The sequence below is a fragment of the Helianthus annuus genome, chromosome 4 (assembly GCF_002127325.2).
Source record: "Helianthus annuus cultivar XRQ/B chromosome 4, HanXRQr2.0-SUNRISE, whole genome shotgun sequence".
NCBI classification, from domain to species: Eukaryota; Viridiplantae; Streptophyta; class Magnoliopsida; order Asterales; family Asteraceae; genus Helianthus; species Helianthus annuus.
This window is the reverse complement of record NC_035436.2, coordinates 71474223-71498089: the sequence shown is the minus strand read 5'-3', so window position 1 is coordinate 71498089 and position 23867 is coordinate 71474223. Positions and strand designations below refer to the sequence as shown.

Below are 23867 nucleotides of genomic sequence, written 5' to 3'. Positions count from 1 at the left end.
TTTTGCACAAGGAAAACCCTCCTTTAATTAGGCGGAATTTTTCAATGTAAAAATATGTTTTCAACTAAAAAGTAACTAAATTTAAGCGAGGTTGGACATCAATGACGGTTTTGTAGGCACTCGATTTAATTGCGGACAATTAAAGTGCCGAAGGGGGGGGGGGGGTAGTGTACATTGAGTCCAAGGTAGGGTCTTGTTAGTTAGTGTTAGTATAGTTTGAGTCGTAGTTAGTTGTGTTTGGGTTTACTTGCACGTACAAGTGATTTAAGCTCGCCCGTACTCAATCTCCATTCGGGTTAGTTTAACTATCACTTAGCAATTGTAAAAGGTAACCCGTTTGTTTCAGAATTATCCGCGAATAAAATGCTATACGTCTATTCTATCTTTTTCGAAAAATTTATAAAAATCCAAAAAAATATAAAAATTTCAAAAAAAAAAATTTTTTTCATAAAAATTAAAAAATGAAAAATACCAAAAATAGTTTGTTATTACTGATGGTTTGCTTGTTTTGTCTTGATCATATCTGTTTTGTAGACATGGCGAGCAGTTCGCGCAGAGGTAGGTCGCGAAAGACAGGTGCGGGTCAGTCTGCACCGCAACACGATCCACCGCAACAAGACCCGGTCCCACAGGAGACCCCGATCATTCAGATAGCTGCCGATGATCCTAAGTTGAGAAAGATCGAGTATCAAACGTCTTATAATTTTATACCGGATAGGAAATGTAGTAGAGCCGATCACCCGATACTGAAATTTGAGCCAAGTACACCAGAATGGAACAAGTATGATAAATTGAAGAATACTGAGATACTTCAGCACAGAGTGATAGACTGGATCTGGTTAGAGGAGATAGGGTCGAGGCAGGAAGTGTTGGACCTTTTGGGTCCAAAGTTGACTGATGCGTTGGAGTGTACACAGCCTCAGTGTGAGGAGTTAGTGCTGGAGTTTCACAGCACATGGGTGCACAAGGAGGGAAAGTTTGATCGGGACACAGCTGTGTCGTTCAGCTTAGGTAGGCAGGTTTTACGAGATGAATATGGCGAGGTTTGCCGTAGTTTCGGGGTTGTATACTGAGGAGGAAGTGAAGCGGCCAGGATTCGTTACTAGTTTGAGGGGTACTTATTCTAGTGCTAGGGATTACAGTGTTGGGAGTACTGAGCTGCGAAATTTTTGGAAAACGATATCTGACCACCCGTTTGCGGTTACGAACTTGATCACTTCGGTTCGTAACCCGATTTACAGGTATGTGTTGAAGATTTTGTCTACTACGCTGGTGGGTCGGAAATCTGGGGAGAATAAGGCAAACTAGATTGAGCTATTCATTCTCGTGTGTCGGGTAGAGAACAGGGAGATGAATTTAGCGACGGTCTTAGCAGATTCGTTTAGTAGAGGACGTCGAGGTGGTCCTCGGGCTGGTTTAGATATGGGCCCCTATATTACTTGGATTGCACGAAATTTGGTGGTGTTTACCAAGTATGTCCCCAATTTTTTACACGAGGGGCCCAAGACGGTGACATTTGGTTTAAAAGAGTTGCAGCAGGCAGGTATAGTGTCTTGGACTGAGCCCTACAGCTGGGAGCCGATCAGGCAGGGCCCGCAGGTGCAGCCGCCGGAGGGACATCTAGCCGAGGATGTAATGATTCAGATTGACCCTACACACCGACAGCGGCCACCACATAGACACGAGCTACCAGCACACCAGTATCCGAGGAGGCAGCCTCCACCTGAGCCTCTCACCTTGCAGTCACTCTCTGGCTATGTGGAGCAGAGATTTGACAGGTTGGAGCATCTGATTGAGGTGATTCAGTTGGGTCAGGAGAGGCAGGATGATGCTCTACATTACATGATGAGCACTCACAGCTTGAGGATCCCATACTTCTTTCAGCCGAGGCAGCAGGATGGCCCGGCTGGTGCTGGTGCGAGGGTTGATCCGGATCCTCCATTCCGTGTATTTGGTGAGAGCAGTGCTGGTGCAGGTGGTCAAGAGGAGGACAGTGACGAGGACTAGTGTGGGGATGGTGAGGATGCAGAAGCAGCAGCTGACTATATCTTTTGTTTGATTTTCCTTTTATGCTGTTTTTTATCCTCATTTGTTGGTCTGTACTGATATTGATACACGTTAAACAGGTTGGTTGGGAAGGATGGGTTGCTATGTGGTTGAAACTGATAATATTTTGATGATATATATTACTATGTTTTGGTAGTTTGTTGATGCTGATTGATAGGTTGATGTTTAGCCGCTTTCGTTCGCGTGTTCGAGGTTAGGAGTTGTTTGCTGAGTGCGTTTCGAATAGGAGGGCTTATGTGGAAACAACTGGCACTTTGACAGTCTCACATATACAGCTAAGTCGTTTCCCTTGTATTCTTTTGTATTTTATTTATTTATTTCGTCTTTAGTTATCATTTTTAGTGTTTAGGTAGTTGTTGAGTCGTATTTCCATTATTGCATTAGGGACAATGCAATCCTTAAGTGTGGGGATGGGATACATGTAAATAACCGAGTCATAATTGAAAAATACAAAAAAAAAAAATTAAAAATTCAAAAAATCCAATAAAATTGAAAAATCAGAAAAATGTCTTTCGAATAAAAGAAGTTTGCATATTAAAACGGAAAATGATAAGAAAGATGAATTTTTGCTTGGGTTCGAATAATAATAATAATATGAGATTAAATAAATCGAGCTTGTGTCTAGTTAGGGATATGTGAATAGGCCCGGGTTTGGTTTTAAGTCCCTTTGAGTTAATACACCTTAATTGTCGGTCTGCTAGTGGGTTTTCGCCTGGGAGATATGGGAAATTGAAACTGCCGATAATAGTATAAGGGACACCGTTATAAGTTAAGACCGCTAGAGTTTGTGATCATAAAAAAATAGTGAAAAAAAGATAGAAAAATGATGAGCTAGAAACTGAATAAAAGTAGCGCATTTCTATGTAGTCTGGGTTGGGGATAGTGACTTTACAACCGGATTACCGCTAGGATGTGTGAAATCGACCTTGCAAAGAAAAGTAAAAAGTACCGAAGCCTAAGTAATCCGAGTTGGGGATAGCGACTCTACAGCCGGAATGCCTCTTGGTTAGGGAAAGCAACGTCTACGCTCATTTGAAAAATAGAAAAAAAAGAAAGAAAAGCGAAAAAAATGGAAAAAGAAAATAAATTTGATTGTAAATTCTCTTGGTTTTGATATAAGGCGGTTAGGAATTGGTATCGTTCCTTTAGTTCTATAAGCTTGAGGTGGGAGTAGGTGGACTGTAGATTCTAGTGTGAGGCCCTAGGTAGATTGACCGCACTTAAATTAAATTCACATGATAAGGGCTTGAGATTGGATTCGGGTTTAAGGGGACAAGTATATTCGCAATCGCGGCTAACGCAAGCTTTGGTTTTAATAAAATATACATATGCTTTTGACCCAAGTGACTATTCATCTATGATTCCGTTGCATAATTCTTTTTCGAGGACGAAAAAAAAGAGTAAGTGTGGGGATATTTGATGTATTGCAAAATACATCTTTTATTCGTATATAGTTTGTACAATTTTTCGTTTCATTTAGTTTAGTTTTCGTTAGAATGTGCATACTATTGATAAATTCGAGTTTTGCAGGTCTTGGCATATAATATTGCTGAAAATTGAGTGGAAACGAGCCTTAATGCTGAAACACCAAGCCCCGGAACAAGTTTAAAAGAGTTAGAAAATATTTTGAAGTTTTTGAGAAGTTCAAGCTGGGAAAAATTCGAAGATGTCTGTCCAAATTGAGCTGTGGCGCTACGCCACGAGGAGACTGACGACTGTCGTAAGGGTTATGCAAAAACCTAATTAAACTACGTAGATAGCGTAAGTAGGGTATCGTATCCACGGGTAATATGTAGTTAGTGTTTAGCTAAATTATTTAATTAACTACTACTAATCTAGAATTGGGGGTTTTGATTTATTTGAAAGAAGCTAAAAAAACTAACTACAAGAAAAGATATCAGATTTATAAAGCGTAACTTCCTCCAAACTTCAGGTTCTAGGTTTCACTAAACTCAGTCTACTCAGTTAATTGGTCATCACATAGACATGATGTTGGAAAGTTGGTTAATTTAATATGGTAATCAAAAATAGGTCTTTGTCATCAGATCTTTTATAATTTGATTAACCATATTTACTAGCGTGAGTCAACCTACTCTATGTCACTCAACAAGTTACTAGGTTTTGTCATCAACCGAACAAGTTGTAAAGCAAGAACTCAAAACACATGCAAATAGTTCAAATAAACCGACACATCAATGTATTCATACAACGTTGTCAAAGTCAAAAATACATCCAAACCTGAGTATAACTGAGAAAAGTAAAAACCTAATACGAACCGTCCGCCTGAAGGAAGCCGCGAAGAACCTAGCCGCTCATAATTGTCTTCACCGCATCAGTTGTCATCCCGAGTTGGTTGGACATCATAGAGTAGCTTCAAAGATGTGTGAATGTAATTGAAATTCGTTCCCCCCGATGTATGAATGACGGCTGAATGAATTCGAATCCTATCCCCCCTAAGTTGCGTCCTTTTTTGTTCTAAATCTTGCAAACCAAACTTCCACTTTTAATTTGGGCCGCCCAACTTCTCTTGCCACTGTGGTCCAACGAAAGACAATAGACAACCCATGTCTCCATTAAATATCCATATAGGAATCTTAATTAATTGAAACCCATATAACTTTTATTTGTTTCAACTTCCACATGATTGGCCAAATTCTATTTATCTTTCATTTAAACTGCCAGATCAAAATAAACACAAATTAAACATCAAATAATAATACATGTTATTCAATTCTACTTTCTTTCAACCCATTTTCATTTGATTATTTTCCAACATGCTCAATTTTGATTTATTTGATCATATCCTTTAAAACCATCAAGTCTAACAACATTTTTTTAGTAAAAGAAAGTAAAGCAATTCGCACCGTTTTAACGCATTTTCACCTTAACCCACCTGACATTTTACAACATAAGTACAATAAAACCTACACAAAATGACTCAATAAAACGCTAAAACGTATACAAAAGTAATACATTTACACCGTGTTGTTACCAACACATCAGAGACAATATCATGGTGGCGCCCCGCCACCATTTAAATAATAATTTCTGGTTTCTGTAGCCGTCGCGCTACGCCACGACTAAGGGAGATACCCGTCGCGCGACGCGACGGGGGTATTTGACGGCAAAAATTCATTAAGTGCTAGGGTTAACTATAAAAACTCAAGAAACTTATCATTAACCCTAATTATGATTGGAGAGCATCCTTGGGCGATTTTGGAGCATTCGGAGAGCTGATTTGAAGATCTTGAAGCATACGAATCAGTGGTACGAGTTCGGGACGAAGAATCGAAGACTTTCTCGGGTTTTCCATTCCTTTGTTTTGTCGATTTCTTTCTTGAAACTTGTTACAATGAATTCGTGTTTGATTATCTTTGATTTGGTTTCGTTTATTGACATGCTTGGCTAAACATTTATGCCACCTAGACTTAGATGAATGGATTGAATAAAGTTTTTACCTTTTTTCGTTATTTGCATGAATATTATGGATTAATTGTGTTTAGTAAGAAGTTTGGTCTATTGATTTGACGTATATGCGTGCTTTAATCTGGTTTCTTGTTATCAATTACTTCGTATGATTCTTAGTGACGGTCTTTATCATAATAGAGTCATGCTAGGGTTTAGATTTTGGTGAGTGTCTATATCACGTAATAAATCTTAACTCTTTAGGGTGAAATTGCGCAAATAAGCTTAGAAGTAATTGTTAGTGATTTGCTAGGTTTTAGTGTTCTGTTAGTCCCAATAGCTGGAAGGTGCGGGGCTATTGATAGGTCTTACCTGGCGAATTGCTTTAGACAGTCCTTGGGAAAGGTCGTGCCTTAGTTGCCCCGTCGGTTATTAGTCTATCAAGTCAAATTGAGAAATCCAAACTACCCTAGATCTATGATTGGAAAAGAGTAGGTCAACATTAGGGTACTTACACAATTATTAGACAACTGGAAAGACGTCTAATAACCGGTAGATTAACGGCCTAGGTAGCACCATAAGTTTCACCTCGAGAAGGGTTGAGGGGCTTAGTGGTGTCTTAATAGGTTTAGTACTATAAGATTCCGGTTCCATAAATCATGCATTTAACTTAATCGGTAATCTCTTAAAATCAATCCAAGATTCTAGTCTAGGTGGTCTCGTTATTCATATAAGAAAAGCCTTTGCCTTCTTTCGTATTTAGTCTAGTTTTAGTTTAATAATTAGTTTAAATAGATTTCCTTAGATTTTCCGTACCCCCCCTAAACAATTAAACATTTTAAGTCGCGTCTGTCAGTGTCTGTTAGAGTCTAGTTTACGTGATACATAGAGTCTCGTGGTTCGATATCCGGACTTCCTAGGGTTATACTACAGTGATCGGTACACTTGTCGATTGTGTGGTTTTAGGTTGAGTCTAGAATTAAAGCTTTTTAGTATCTAGCTTAGAGAGTCTTATTTAGTTAATTTTTATAGTCTGTTTAGCACACATCATCCACGCTCCTAAATACCCGGTTTGCAAGAACACATATTCGACCCGTTTGATGTTCAAGTTCATAAACTTGAATCATTTACATTCTTTTCATGGAATTATTTGTTTTTTTATCTATAATCCATTCACCCAGTTCGTCACTTTGTGCTCCACACTCCCGTTACCGGTTTGCGTTTACACCTAAATTCACCCAATACCTGGGTTCATTAAAAATCAATATTTTACGCTCCCGTTGCCCGGTTTGCGTTTTACTTTGTTTTGACCCGTTTGGTTTGCTCTTGTGAATACCATCAATTTTGAACAAACCGATTTCACTTATAACATATTTACAATAATTCAATAGGATCAACTACATTAACTAATAAAGAAACTAACGAGGCATATAGCCATGTACCTTAGAGCTTTCCTTTAAGTCATGTATCGCTCCCGACTTTATCCTTCCGAAGCTCCACTCGAGTTGCCTAAATAATGCAACCCAATTATAATTAGAACCTATTGTTCACATCCATGGCATGTAAACTTGCCAACAATTCAATTTTTGGTTCTTATCAATGTGTTTCATTCAATATCATTATCCGGATTTTATTTAAGCATTTTGTCATACACTTTGTGGGCAGCAATTTAAAGATTTTCTTTTTGCATAAACCTAATTTCATATCATTATGAACCTACTATCATTAGAATATAAATCTCTTATGCAACCATGTCTATCTAGAGCATTATATCAAGCTAGTAAACATAACAATTTGGCTTCTTTCATGTTAGAAATCAAAAACCCACTTATTAATTCAAACACATAAACCCTAACACTTCAATTGTGTAAACTTTTTTCCCAAGTTTAGCAAACATGGTGATTTTAAACACATATTTGTCATGAATTCTACCATATAATCTATAATCCATTCAAGAATTGAGATTCTTTGTTTTGCTTTATCATTCACATTTCACCAAAACAAAAAATTTAACATACCTTATGATCCTTTAGACTAAATGATCACTAATATTGATTCATGCACGAATTTAGACCCAAATCTCCCTCCAATTTGATGATTTTATGTTAGAGAAAGATTTCACCTTGTTTCTCTTTCTCAGCACACACACTTGTGTGTGTTTTATTTTAATTTTTCTTTTTTAAAACTCTAGATTTCGTGTTGACCATTTTAATCCTTCATCTTTAGTTTTGTTATAAAGGCCACCATTCATTGTTTTATTGACCAATAACATATTACTAACTAGGTTAATTATTCCTAATTATTATATTTCGAATTTTATTCAAGGGCATTTATATACATACGTAAACGTACATATACGTATAATCATATAATTTGATATTTTTGGGGTGTTACATTAAATATGATAAATTGAATTGAAAGTTTGTAGTAGGTTAGGGTTGATGTTTTGACACATACAACTAGCTCGGTTTATAAATGTAGCCTGTCAACCTAACACGTAGCATTGGGCCTTGATTTAAAAAGCATGTATATATGAAAGGCTCAAAACAAATTGAAGTTTTATCATTGATCATGTCATAAGGTAACATTTATAGAGATATGTTTAATACAACGTTGAGCGGATGTTAATCAACACCTCTGCTTCCAATAAAAATAACACAAAAACATAAAGATTATACAAATTCGGATTTATCTTCAGCTTTGTCTAACCACAAAAGCTATTTCAAATAAAACCTCAAAACACAAAGTGAGTAGAGGGCGGTATATGAGTTGTAATGCATATTTTTGAATACGGTAGTAAAAATATGTAATTCGTATGTCGAAATTGCAAAGCAAAATTCAAATGAACCCTAAGGGGCTGTTTGGTTGACAGGAATCCATAGGATTTCATGGGAATTGGGATTTAATTTCCATTTCTTTGTGTGTTTTGTTGGACAAATTAGTTGAAGGGACCGTGTAAGTCTGGCCAAACTGCCAACCAGCATGGACCGCGTTGTAGCTTGTAGTTGTTCTTCCATCGCTCGTTGTGATTCTAAACGAGAGACTTTGACCATTAAGGTATGAGTTGCTTTGCCAATTTTGACCCCAGTTTCGCGACATGGCTTGCCACCCTGTATTGGACCCTTTAATTGATACCGCATGAACCTCCCCTGCACCTCCAACATTGCTGATCAAAACCAAGTTGAAGTAAGAATGACCATGCATGGTGAACCTTATTCCTCCTTTTCTTACACATGGAACCCTGCATGATAAAAACCGGTTCAATTTAACTACATCACAATTTGGTTATGGTTTTATCGGTTTAGACCGAATTTTAGTTATCCTTATAAAGATAAATAAATTATCATTGTAGTTTAGGATAGGGGTGTGATGCTGTTTGTATTCGTGGTTATATAAGCACACGACACGAACCTAAAAATCATTTCATATTCATGAACAAAAATACAACTTGTTTACCCAAAAAATATATTATTGTTATTGTTTTTTTATTTTTTTTTTTGTTTTTGCTTGTAACATTTTAAATTACAAATTTAAAACCATTAATACCAAAAATACAAATATGTTTAAAACAAATACATATAAATTGTAAATTTGATACCCATTTCCTTTTTAGCTTTTTAATTTTGGCACAAAATGCCAAACTAGTTTAAGTTACGACGACCTAACAAAACATATCTTAACCTTATAAACATAAATGGGTCAACCTGCAAAACTCTTCATATTGACCCGATCTCGGCTAGTATATCTAATCGTGTTCATAGTTTTCACTAAACACTCCCATTTAGACTAAATTTAAACCCGCAAATATCATGTTGAGGTCTAAAATACACACATGAGGCTTAGGACTAATAAAGTCAAAATCCTATGTTTTAATAATTAGCAAATGACTAAACCGCCCTTGGTTTACCTTCTAAACGATACTGGCACAATTCCAGCTTTGTATTTAGCAATCTGCAAGAAAGCAGGCTGAGCCATGTCAAAATGTTGGAGTGGTGGGTTGCACCAGCCCCCAGCGTCGTTTGGCAAGTCGAAGTTAGGCGGGCAGAAATTTGTGGCGGTGATAATGACCGATCCGGGTAGGCACCACTGCGGATCGTTCGTGCACATCATCTCATAACAACCCCCGCAACTTAACCCGTTGTTAAAAAGCGCGGTACTAAGTGCCGCAGTGTTTGTCCCGTACCCTTCGCTATACAAGTTTCCATAACCACAAGCTCCACCTACATAAATGCAAACAATTAACTAAATTGTATCTTGATCTGCGATTTTGTAGTACTAAGTAAATGTTCGGGTTTACGGCTTATTAGATTAAAACATCAACGTATATTTATTAGCGGTGTAAATTTATAACACAACGTTACAGCTTGAACCTATCATGAGTTCTTTTAGCTTTGAGTCGAACCCGCTATCACGTTTAGCTTAATGGTCGTGTTCATGTCCACCTGCGGCTCCTAGGTTGTTCCTATTATTTTTAGTTCATTCTAGAGAAACGTGTTTTAGTCCAAAAGTTTGTTTGAGACTGTGTTTGGAAATGAGTTATTAAAAAGCTAACAAGTCAATAAGTTATTTCAGAAAACTAAGATTTTGGGATTTTACAAATAACTTATTAACTTATTGGCTTCAATAAGTTAATAATTTATTTTCAAATTCCATCCCGAACACCCAAGTTAAAACAGAGATCGACATTATATTTATAAATGTAATATAATTTTTTAATATAAAATTGCATTTTTATTTGTAATATTGTAGTGTTAAACTATTGATATTCAAAAAAATAAGAAAAAAGTATGGTTTAACGCGTCGTGTGTGTAAACCCATGAATATTCATGTCGTGTTTGGGTTCATATATATCTAACACGATTTTTATGTTCGTGTCAAATTTTCGGTTTCATGTAGCGTTGGGCACATTAACCCGAAAACACGACCAGTTTGGCACCCCTATTCATATGATACAACTATAGCATATAAGCTTTAGAACATACCCATTGTCCCGGATGCATCACTACCGCCGTAAAACGTGGCGTGGGCGCTCTGCCAGCCGCCGTAGGCGGCGGTTGTGGTGTGGAGGAGGGTGGCAGTGAGCAAGAGAACCATAGATATCTTCATGTTGCAAAGATAAGAAAGACTAAAGAAAGTGAGATGTGTTGTATGGAAAATGAGGTGATGGTTTGTATTTATAAATAAAACAAGACACCCAAGAACCACCGTGGAGAGGCGGAGCCGGCCAGATTCCGGTGGCAAAAGAATAAAGCCAAAATGCACATGCGGTTGTCTTTATATGTTATGCTACAACATGCATTTTTTATTTGTTGTATAATAGTTAAATCTTAGTATTTGCAATGATTAAATCAAGATGTTTGTTTGGTTCTATTGATAATTTTGATAAGGCTCTAACTATCTGCACATCCTGTTTGTTTATCTGCACATTTAGGGTTTACTTACGCTGCGTATAGGTCTATACGCAGCGTATAAGGTTAACCATATACGCTGCGTATAGACCTATACTCAGCGTATATAAACCATGGATTTCAGAGCCTTATCAGCAATCATTGCACAGAAAACAAAGGTTTATATACGCTGCGTAGGGACCTATACGCAGCGTATATAAAGCTCAATTTTTGTATTTTTTTATGTATTCCTTTGTTTATTTATTAAAAAAGAAAATTATTTATAAAAAAAACAATATTATTCGTAAATAATACAAATATAAATTATAAAAATTAAAAATAATACAACTATTATGAATTATAAAAATTAAAAAAGAAAATTATTTATAAAAAAACAATATTATTGGTAAATAATACAAATATAAATTATAAAAATTAAAAATAATACAACTACTAGTAATTAAAAATTAATTATACGGGATCTAAACCACACCTATAGGCGTATACGGGACATATACTATGCTATACGATACAATATCACACTTATAGGCTTATACGAGGTCAATACGTGACCTATACTACACCTATACGATACGATATCACACTTATAGGCTTATACGAGGTCAATACGAGACCTATACCACACCTATACGATACGATATCACACTTATAGGCTTATACGAGGTCAATACGTGACCTATACTACACCTATACGATACGATATCACACTTATAGGCTTATACGAGGTCAATACGAGACCTAAACCACACCTATACGATGCGATATCACACTTATAGGCTTATACGAGGTCAATATGGGACCTAAACCACGCCTATAGGCCTGTACGGGTGTTATATCGTATCGTATCGTATAGTGTAAGTCTCGTATAGGTTCTCAGTAGGTCTTGTAATTCATAATATTTGTATTATTTTTTATTTTTATAATTCATAATATTTGTATTATTTTTAATTTTTATAATTCATAATATTTGTATTATTCTTAATTTTTATAATTCATAATATTTGTATTATTTTTAATATTTATAATTTATATTTGTATTACCAATAATATTGTTTTTTATAAATAATTTTCTTTTTTTTATAAATAAACAAAGAAAACACAAAAAAATACAAAAATGTAGTTTTATATACGCTGCGTATAGATCCCTACGCAGCGTATGAGACAAAAATGACACAACTACCCTTGTATTTGGCTTCGTATAGCCTCAATACAAGGGTATAAAGGACATTTTCAGACCTTTATATACGTTGCGTATAGGTCTATACGCAACGTATATAAACCTTGTGAAAAACTGATGCTTCAAACCTACCAAAATGACCCCAAATTTTCAGATGGTTTATATACGCTGCTTAGAGACCTATACGCAGCGTATATAAACCTTGTTTTCTGTGCAATGATTGGTTATTAGGCACTGAGATCCATGGTTTATATACGCAGCGTATAGGTCAATACGCAGCGTAGAGGGTTAATCCTATACGTTGCGTATTGACCTATACGCTGCGTATATAAACCCTAGTTTTGCTAGGGTTTGGTGTGCCAATAGGCACACCCTTTTGATAATTGATGAAAATAATTTGTTTCACATTTTCATAGTGTTTTTTTAAAGTATAAAATTAATTTACTTCTAAACAATCCTATACTTTCATCTTGTAGGATTTGAACCTTCGTAGAAACATATTATCAGCATACCATGTTCCCAAAATACAAAAGATTTGGGGAAGAAACACTATATGGATACGCATCCTAGTGCAAAATAATAGCATTTTAACAAATAAATATTTTCATATATAATGATTATTTTAATAGTTAAAATTAGAATAAATTCTGTTCAAAAAACATCAGGATAAATTGATTACTACTTATGAAAAACTCCTCTCGTCCATCGTCAAAGCCTCACCTGTTTATGCTTTTTTATACAACATTACTAGGTTAGAACCCCGTATATTACACGGGTTTAATAAACGTAATTTTATATACTAAATAAAAAAACAATATATTTTTATAAACCTTATTTATTACACGTGTTGAGTAAATATAATTTAATACATTAAATAATAAAAAAATTATATCTTTAAGAAACTCATGTATTCTGCGGGTTGAATAAATGTAATTTTATATACTAATTAGACAATAAAAAAGATATATTTAAAAAAAAACATGTGTATTCACGGGTAGAACAAATGTAATTTTATATGATAAATAATAACAAAGTTATATTTAAAAACACTTCGTGTATTATATGGGTTGAATAAATTTAATTTTATGTAGCAAATAATAAAAAAATGTTATATCTTTAAAAACCTAATGTATTACACTGGTTTATGTATTGTTAAAAAAAATCTTTCTAAATCAAAATGGATTTTTTATTATTTTTTAAATTAGGTTAATACTATTTTAAATTTTGGGTTTGATTAATAAGTTGTTTAATATAATTTCTCATATTTAACAATAATAACATTAACAATAGATAATATGCATGTTTATCTACTCTTAAGTGAAACAATGTTTTTTAGTTTAGACAAGACTTTACGATTTGAAGTTTTAATTTAGATAAGACTTTACTATTTGAAGTTAAGTTTATGCCAATGATTTAGAGTTGATAAGATTTATATTAATTTAATTAATATTTAACAATTTAAATTAAATAATAATTATCTACGATTAAGGATGGTCTAGAATAACGACAAGTGTTCGTTTATTGGTTTCTTTTTATTATACTAGCGGTAAGACCCGTATGCAAACACGGGTCGTTTCTTAGAAAACCATACATAACATATATTGACAGAGAGTAAAAAAATAATTACTGCAGACTTACAAAATTGAAATAAATTAATGACCAATAGCTTTGTTCAACAACAATTCCATTATGTTGAGAGCAAACTACTTTACAAAATTACTTTAATGATAGGGTGATTTGGGATTTTATATAATGTTTGTTTTTGTTTTACTTTACAAAATTACATAGAATTCAAGAAAACGAAACAACAAATTAAACAGATGTTGAGTTATTCAAAGTTCTGTTGAATACTAAATGAGATGTTGACCAAAATTCAAACAGATGTTGACCAAAAGTAAATCAGATGTTGACCAATAGTCAAACAGATGTTGACCTTAAACAGATGTTTGGTTTAACGCCACAGATCTGTTTATGTCCAAACATTTGTTTAATTCCAAATATCTGATATAGAAGGCCAAACATATGTTTAAGGCAAAACATCTGTTTCAGCTCAAACATCTGTTTAAGTCCAAACCTCTGATATAAAAGGCCAAACATCTGTTAAAGGCCAAACATCTGTTTAAGGCCAAACATCTGTTTAAGTCTGAACAGATGTTTAACTTAATCAGATCTACTGTCTTCTCACACTGTTTTCCTTTTTAAAACACTATTGAACTTAACATGGGTTTCCATTAACTATTGACCAAAAGTCAAACAGATGTTCAAACCACTATTTGTTATTGTATTTCTTTACAAAATTACATAAAATTCAAGAAAACGAAACAATGACTAAAAGAACTATAATTTAACACATAATCTAATAGGGCAAAGCAATCTATTATCTGACAATTCCCTGGTTTTGACAACATGAAACATAACATCATCATGCCAAATACAGTCATATACATCCATCCATTATTCTGAATTCATAAACCCATAAATGCATAAGAATGTCACATTTGCGGTTAATAAACCAAGTTTCTACTAATTGCAGTTACTATTAGCAAAAAGAAGCATGATATTATCTATATATAAAACATAAAGTGCTAATAACAGTGTTTTATCATGTTAGCTATACATAGCAGCAAAACATCAAGTTAATAATTTAAAAAAAAACATACAATATCACCATCAAAAAATTCATAATTATAATATCTGATATCAGAACATACTTAAATGTCGTTGTTAAACTGAGGTAACTTGATTTAATACGATCTTCTGTTCCGAAGACACGTATGTGAAGTGCAACATATCACCAAACCTCAACTTATTCTCAGTCATAAACTTTCGCCAACCGTCCAACGCATAACGTGGCTTCAAATCATTTAACTCCGACTTAACATCATAAACCTCCACAACTCCAACCATGTTTTGAACTTTCAAAGGATGAAGATCAACAGAAAGACCTGCTCGTCTGGCAACTTCAACAGGAAGACGCTACATGTATTGTGTGGAAAAAAATAATAGTCAGACCAATAAACATAAATCAGTGGTATACCAGCCTATAGTCTCCTTTGCGATCAAAATAAAAGAACTCAGGGTTGAGAAGATGTCCAGAATGTTTTTTTGCAGTCTTTATAATCTTATTTCTACAGATAAGCTTTTTCTGAATGTTGGCGGCTCTCTTCCCCTTGATGAAAAAGTAAACATATACATGTGAATTAAAGAAATGTTGAATATATGCACAAAAAAAAAAAAAAAACAGTTTATATAAGATATACTGATTAAGTGGCGAGTATAGATACCTTAACTTTGTGAGCAGATGAAGAACATACAATATGATCACTTGTGTCGACAGGTAAGGCAGCATTTCCCTTAGTCATATTCTTGACTGTCTCCTTTCTTTCAGAAGTAACTTTACCTTTCTTCTTAATCTGTTGTCATAAAGTAACTTTAATAACCATAGTAATATAACAATCTTTAACATGGTAAACTTACATCTTGTGTTTTATTCAATCGTGAAGACATGCGTCTCTTCGACGTGCATTCGACATTCGTTCGTAACTTCTTCTAAATAATACATTATTGGATAAATGTAACATCAGTAAACAGCATTACTAATAGTTGTAAAACATTAAATTCTTATATGTGTTAAATTAAAAATAAATAATTTTAATACTTTAGTAAGTACCTGAGTAACGGTTCTTCCTTCACCTACAGACACAACTTCTTCATCCTCATAGATGTCCTGGTCAACATTAATGAAAGAATTTGTATAATGCTAAAATAATTAAAACCTTTACTGCTAATACTAAATACATACGTACCTTGAATACATTCTCAACATAATCAGCCTTCGATATCTCAAGCACACTATCATCATCAGATTCAGGTTTCTTCGAAAAGCACATCTCAGACTCATCTCTATAAACTACTATGTCAAAAACAACATCATCAATTCTGCTAAACACAAGCAAATCATCCCCCAGTATTCCAACATCTTTACACATTTCCGTCCATCCTCTAACAAATACAAAGTTCGTATCAACCTTAGACACCTCAACATTCCAATAGGAATCCTTATAACAGATTTGAAATTTGCCACTTGGTGGGCTGTTTTCGTAAAATTGTTTAATGAAGCAGTCTTCGATTACCTGCATAAAATTAAAAATAATGAATACTATATGCGAAGTATGTGACTTATGAGAATAAGCGTTAACAGATTTAAGATGCAAAAGGATTCAAGTTAAGATCAATAGTCATACCGTAAAACCAAATCTTGCATAACGGTTAAACGTGAAATAAGATTCACCACACATGCCATCAACAAAACATGAAAGTTGAAGCCCAAAATCACCTAACGCTCTGAAAACCAACAAAGTATCCCTCGGCAAATTGAGATCTTTAACAACACTGTCCCAACCGTCAGTTATTATTGGCATTGAATTTTCTATTCTGACCCTGACAAACCACTTTTTACCAGACTCATGATAGATTCGCAACTTATTTTTTTGCCAACAATCTCCCCACTTTTGATTAGCAAAGGCTATAGGTACATCCTGTATATAATTTTTAAGTAGTGTAAGAAAATATAAACTATAACAACTGTTAAATATATATCTTAATAAAAATAAATAATGTATATAAAAACATGTCATACCAGTTTCAAAGATTCTGGGTTATCAAGAAACTTGACAAATGTAGTATACATGACAAAACCTGAATCAGTAAAGATGTTAAAACATTGAAATTAAAAAGTTGGCTTCGAAGATGAACATTAACTTTTTGTATTAATAGAGTATCTACTGAAATTAATCATAGAAACAGAGTATGAGTTACAAATTTTCTACAAATAATAACTATTTTAATATGTTCTCAACAAATGATTCAAACACCTAACTAAACCCTTCTTGAATGTATAGCAATAAACTTAAAATCGTATTTGTAGCAAGATAGGATTTGAATTTTTTTTTGAGTTAAAATTGGTTAAACAATATAAAGTATTACAATATGAATTTACATACCAGTTGTCGAAGAAAAAACAACAAAACCTCCAGTGATTCAAGTGTAGAAGACGGGGAATAAGAAAGTTGAAACCCTAGAAAATGACTAGGAAGAAAAGATTTTTGAAAGAAGTCAGATGATAGATGTTTGATGTGTAATATTGCTAAAGAAATAATGACAGTTGTGTTTTCGTTTTCCCATATTTTCAACAAATGAAAAATATTTACACATACACCCCTTATTGAATTTGTTATTTACATTTACAAACTTAATAAAAGATGTCTAAAAGATGTATAACAAAATGTGTTTGGAAACCTCTGTTGGTCGTTGGAAACAGTGTAAGTCAAACAGTCGTTAGATAAACAGAAGTTATGACAACAGATGATAACTTTCAGCAGTTGTTTTATTTTTAGCTAACATTTGTCCACGTCAGAACCTCTGTTATCATAATGCATGACAGTCAGCAGTCAGCACTATAGTAAATGAACAGTCATTAGGAAAAACAGAAATTATGACAACAAACGGTACCATTTAGCAGTGGATGTGTTTTTAGGCAAGCATAAGTTTCAAAAACAGTTGTTTTCAATCAGTGTAACTCAACAGTGGTAAGTCTAACATCTGCTATTAGCTTAACCACTGTTAGGAATGACTGAAATAATTAAAATGAAGATGCGACAACAAAGATTAATACTATTAAAATTTATGTCATTTAGTCAACAGTGGTAAATCAAACAGTCGTTAGCATACACAGTTGTTTCATCATCAGCAGATTCTTCAAAAAACTACTATCAATGATCAAATTCTGAACATTTGTTTTATCTTTGCACTCATCTGTTCACCATCAAACCAACCCCTGATGCTATTAAACTCTGTTGACTTACCAAGCAGATGTTCAGACAGAATTCAACATCAACATAATCTGTTAACCATCAAACCAACTGTAACAACCCGCACTTTCGTGCGTTGTTACTACTCGCTATACTAGTTACGCCTAGCACCAGAGATTCGGATCATAATGTAACAATATCAGGTACATCGCTATATCGAAGTATAATCGAATAATTACGCATATTTTATCGCTATTACAAGCTATTTTTTTTTGTAAATAATAACACTCACGATGATGTTGAGTGAGGACCTATTCTGCCCTCCTCGATAGCCGTGAGGTGTTGAAATGTAAGCAATCAACACTAACAAGGACCTTCGGGTGAGTACCATGCCTCCAGCCATCGTGACGATGATGGCAATACGAGCAAGTAGTGCCCCGATAATCCTTGTGGCACATCACATCGAAGAACGCACTCGAAGGCACGCGTAACTCGATCATCGCACCAAATATTGAATATATAGATACGTATATATGACCCTTTTATGATTAATTATAATAAATAAATGAATAATGATCTAAATATATGGAAATGTGGACCAAAACTATCGCAAACGCACCAAAACTAGAATCGGGAAGCCTCCGGATGGATGGGCCAGCCGAACGGCTGGGCCAACCGATCGGACAGGCCGGCCGAACGGCTGGGCAAGCCGATCGGACAGGCCGGCCGAACGGCTGGGTCGACTGATCGGACAGGCCGTCCGATCCGGACAGGCCGGCCGATAGAACGGGCCGTCCGATCCAGGCCAACTTGCCCTCCTTTCCTTCCTCCTTGCCTATAAATACCCCTCATTCACCTCCAACACACTAGTGATCACTGTTGCTGCTCGACCAGAAGTTCCAACCCCTTTATCTCTCGATTTCTGGCGATTCTTGTAAGTTTTCAACTCAAATCTTGTACTTTCTTGATCTTTATGCATTCCACCACCTTCCTATCTTTCAAATTTCAACTTTTAACCGTGAAATCAACGGATTTGGGGTGTTCTAGAGTGATGTCATCATGAAGTTCTTATGAACTTCAAGTGTTGGCCTCATTCCACCAAGAACAACTCAGATCCAAAGGATTTCCACAAGGATAAACAACCTTTTCACAACGGATCTACGCATAATCATGGATAAAAGAATTGAAGGATGGTTTTCCAACTTTCTTTCAACTCTTTTACTCTCAAAGTATTCAAAAACGGTGGAATCGGAGCTTATACCGACCTTCTACTCATTTTTAGTGTCGAGTTGGTCAAAAATCTGATTCCTAACGATGAAACAACCAATTTCGGGTTAAACAAGGAAAAACCGCCAAGAACGGCCAATTCTGACAGAACAGGGTGATTCCCGGCCGCTAGAACAAGTCGGTTTTGATGGAATTTCAGTTGTTCAACATGTCACATCAACGTCCCGACCAAAACCGCCGAAAAACATGCAAAAATTGTCAAAAACAGCTGGACGGGCCAGCCGATCGAACAGCCCAACCGATCGGACAGACCGATCGGACAGGCCAGCCGATCGGACAGGCTGGCCGATCGGACAGCCCAACCGATCGGACAGGCTAGCCGATCGGATAGCCCATCCGAACGGGCCAGCCTTTGATCCGATTTTCATTCAATTCCGCGTATTCCGTTATCATTTACTGCGCCATCAAACACTTATGTGATGAGTCTATAATAAGGGCATTCTCGGACATAATCCCGCCAATCCAAACCAAATACGCACAGTGAGTATACTTGACCCCTTTTTATCGAATTTTGGGTGTAACATACGTTCCTTATAAATCGAACTCATCAACGAATCATTTAATCAGTCAATTTATCACTTGCGAATAATTGTTTGCATAGATATACGTGATGCTAGTTACATATGTGCTAGGACTTATACTCGTGACGTCCCACCACGACTAGTATAGTACTATTGCGCCTGACGGGGTCTAGTTATGCCATCGAAGAATCGAGCATTGAGGACTTAGCTGGTAGTATCAGTTTTGTGAGTATATATGTCGTGTATTACGTTTATGCATGTGGAAATTCGCAGCACTTTTAATCTATTATACTATTATATATCAAACCTGTATACTCGCCAATACTTTTGTATTGACAATATTTTAACGTATGTTGCAGGTTTAGTTGAAGTCTTCATCAAATCAAGCTAGGAAGTCTAGTAACTCACCTAAAATCTAGGTTGTCGGATTTGAATTGTTCGAGAGGACAAGAAATCTGTGATGACTTACGTGATTGTATTATTTGTTAGTATGGGGTAACGAATGTAATAAATATTATCGCAATATAGTTGTTATGGATTCTCTTGAGCAATCTGATTCGCCTAGTGCCGCGCCCTGATGATTCCGCCATCGGTTGGGGTGTGACACCAACCGTTGATACTATTAAACCTCTGTTGACTTACCAAACAGATGTTCAGACATAATTCAACATCAACATTATTTCTTTGCCATCAAACCAACCCTTCATATTATTAAACTTCTGTTGACTTACCAATAATTAAACTAAATCAAACTAAAAAACTAAATAAGTAAAATTAAAAGGCAACATAGATTCATAAGTTTAAAATTTAATCATTTATTCATGACATTAAAAGTCCAATAATTACATCACATACTGAACAACATTAAAGTTCAAATCTAACAATAACAGCAAGAATTAAGAAACTTTAGCTTCAACTCCATCAATTGCTGAACCTCTCGATGCATGTCCTTCAGCATCGCCATGAACTCCACGTCTCTATCACCGCACTCTATATTACTGACAACACAAAGCTCACGAACGGAAGTTGAAGGCGTGCGTATAAGATCTCTGGAAACCTGCTCTCTAGTGAACAGGCCAACCTGCAATCCATCAAAACATCTCTGCAACTCTTGAAGAGTAGCCCTGTTATCATACACCTGTTCCTCGATTTGCCTGGCAAAACGCTGCTTGAAATCATCCAATTTTGCATCTGTGAATGAGGCCATTTGAATAAACTATATTACTCGACTTTCCTGAAAGTATGATATCTTTGTAGGAAAACGTGATGAAAAACAGGTGAAGTGACTATGAGTTTATATACCGAACTTTGTAATTATGAAAACGTGTAGATTTAATATATATAAACATATTAATGTAAAATTCAAAACAACAGTCTTTTAATGCAAAAACCTTTTCAAAACCCCAACTTTTATGGGAAAACCATAAAATTAAATACCAAGAAACCCAAGGGACAAAATATCGAAATTCAAAGAACAAAAGCAGATTATCAAAATTACAATTAAACTCTTCATTTACCATGTAGACGTGTTTTTAAACTCTATAAAAGACCGATGATTAGTTTTGATTCAAAACATCAACAACTCGTCCTACAAATCACTTTCTGTCTAGTTCCAAATCAGAAAACCTACAAAAAATCTACATGACAAACTTCAGTTTCTACCACTGGTCAGACACCAGCGATCTTAAAACACAATTCTCGATGTGGTCACTCAAAGAACAAAGAACAGAGCAAGAACTAAACAGGAAAGTCGACATAATCAACAACACTAATTACAACAAAACCTGGAACAACATAGCATTGCTCGATTAAGTCCTCCACTCTCCTCCATCAGACTTCCAGAAGAATGTAGAAGAGTTTCTGACACAACTTCTAGAACAGGATCAGAAAATCTGCAACATGCTAACTGACCTGAAATTAAAAAGAGAGCATGAAATCACATGGAGAAAGGCTAGAGTCTACGAAATCTTAGCAAGTGTTAACCCTAGCGTGTAATACTTTATAAATGTTTCATTAAATTCCTATTTTTCTCTGTAGTAGTTCATTTTAATAATATAAACATGCATCTTAACAGTTAATAAAAAATAAGAAACAAACGTAAAATGCAAAGGTCTCTTCTCAACTGTTGTAGCACAACTGACTTTTCACGATAGAAGATACATATCGTCGGTTGAAGTTGCAACTCTCCCATCAAAGAATGTAGCACATGCAACTTTTCACGATGTTGCAACAATTATACTGCAACATCGATATTGAAAGGTTGATGTGTGATGGCCAACATCATTGAAACGACGATGTTGGAACAATGATACCGGAACGATAACATGTAAAAAAAATCATCAAACATTCGAATAAAGAAGTGTAATCGGAGAATAGCGGCTGAATCACGAGAAAGATGCATTTGTGAGAGAGAGAGAGAGAGAGACACGCTTGCAGATATCAGCGAGAGAGATTTGAATGTGGAGCCAGTTAATTATGTCTTATTTATAGAATTAGAAAATATGGTTTGAATTTTGAACGTGGAGCCAGAATTTTGAATTGGGAACAGATGTTTGATTATAAAATGTTGAGAAATCTGTTGATTAGAGAGAGTAATTGATTGAAGAAGATGATATGTTATATATCTGGAGCCATAATTTTGAATTTTGAATTTGGAGCCATAATATTGAATCGTCAGAGGTTTTGAAGTTTGAATTTTGAATCATCAGTGGTTTGATTACAGTGGTTTGATTACATTCGTTTGAATGGGCAGACCTTTGAATGGACAATGGTTTTGATTACACTGACTTGAATGGACAGTGGTTCGTATTATAACGGAGATTTTGAATGGGCAGACCTTTGGAATCTAAATGTGGGCCATCTTTGAATTTTAAAGTCTTTATATACTAGTCTTTATGATGTAATAATGACATAAGAAAAGCCTTCTTGGATATGCTCTCAAGCTGACACATCAGCTTTTCTTGTGTCACTTGAATTTCTCCTTTTATAGAAAGTATAGATAGTATAGATATTTTTGAAAATGGGTATCTAAAGTGTTATATGTATCTAACACTCATTTATAGGTTACATGTGTGTTCGACACTCAAGTCACACTTGCATCATTTAGATTTTTCTTTCAAACTTAACATAAGAAACTAATAATGTGGATTATCAGATTATGTAATAATAAGTGGTCTAATAATATGATGTTTTCACTCCCTATAAAAATGATATGCATTCCAAGATAAAAGTTAGTGATGTTTAGGTGTAAAAATTACTATTAAAAAAGTGATCATAAGTAATTCCCTAATATGTTAAAATAATAATTACGGTCGTTAGAAATGAAATTGGACACGTATTTAGTATTTGGAATAGTTTCATGTGCACATTACTAGTTAAAATAATGGAATTATTAAATAAAATATAACTATGTAGCTATAGATTAATGCTTGATTGAAGTTAAATTGTTCAATAAATAATTAGTGTATCCTTATATAAATTAACTAGTCTAAGTTCCCGTATATTACACGGGTGGCTAAACATAAAAACTAAGTCCTTTAAAACTGTAAAGTAAAAATTATAATATATCAATGGCCATTGAACAACAAAACTGGAAAACAATTTCACGACTTCATAGAAAATATATCAATGATTAACATATTAGACACTGATTAAAGAGAAAGAATCAAAAGGATTATCGGATTACATCATTAGACATTGAAGCAAACATAACTTGTGAGAGTTCTTGTGTTTGAGATCTAGGGATTTCTGAAGCAGATATGAGATCGCTATGTGTATTAGGGTTTCTGAAGTGGGTGCGAGAGAAAGATGGTTTTGATTATAAGCGATAATAATGGAAACGCATTCATGATTTTGTTGAAGAATTTCAACTGATTGAGAATTGATTGGGGTTTCCATATGGAGATTTTAATTAGGCGGTTTCACAAATGAAGGAGAATTGAGAGAATATAACATTGGCGCTCAAATATCAACTATCTGGCTAAAAACCTATGCCACATCATGGTCAATTGGTCAAAGTTATTTTGCTTTAATATAAAAGATAGATTAATATTGTCTATTTTAATTACTAGAAACTCTTGAATATGCTTGTTCTACTGTCGTTAAAAGTCAATACGCTAAACTGATGAAGTTTTCCTTTAATCCACCGTTAATTATGCGTCTATAATTCATTGGTGGCATTTGAGAACGAACG

At 34.8% G+C, this 23867-nt stretch overlaps 1 protein-coding gene across 1 annotated transcript; it reads right to left on the bottom strand.

The window, feature by feature from the left end:
* Nucleotides 1-8037: 8037 nt before the first annotated feature.
* Nucleotides 8038-10758, bottom strand: LOC110937009 (expansin-A4). Its single transcript, XM_022179421.2, has 3 exons — nt 10455-10758; nt 9380-9692; nt 8038-8713 (listed from the first exon to the last, which is right to left on the bottom strand). Exons 1-3 carry the CDS (start codon nt 10576-10578, stop codon nt 8359-8361), a joined length of 792 nt encoding a protein of 263 aa, XP_022035113.1. The 5' UTR covers nt 10579-10758; the 3' UTR covers nt 8038-8358.
* Nucleotides 10759-23867: the final 13109 nt, after the last annotated feature.

Excerpts from the sequence above, each read along its gene's own strand:
- LOC110937009 (XM_022179421.2), bottom strand. The coding sequence starts at position 10,578 with ATGAAGATATCTATGGTTCTCTTGCTCACTGCCACCCTCCTCCACACC. Across the intron at positions 9,693-10,454 it reads TGATGCATCCGGGACAATGG|GTGGAGCTTGTGGTTATGGA; the intron begins GTATGTTCTAAA and ends GCATTTATGTAG. Across the intron at positions 8,714-9,379 it reads GTGCCAGTATCGTTTAGAAG|GGTTCCATGTGTAAGAAAAG; the intron begins GTAAACCAAGGG and ends TTTATCATGCAG.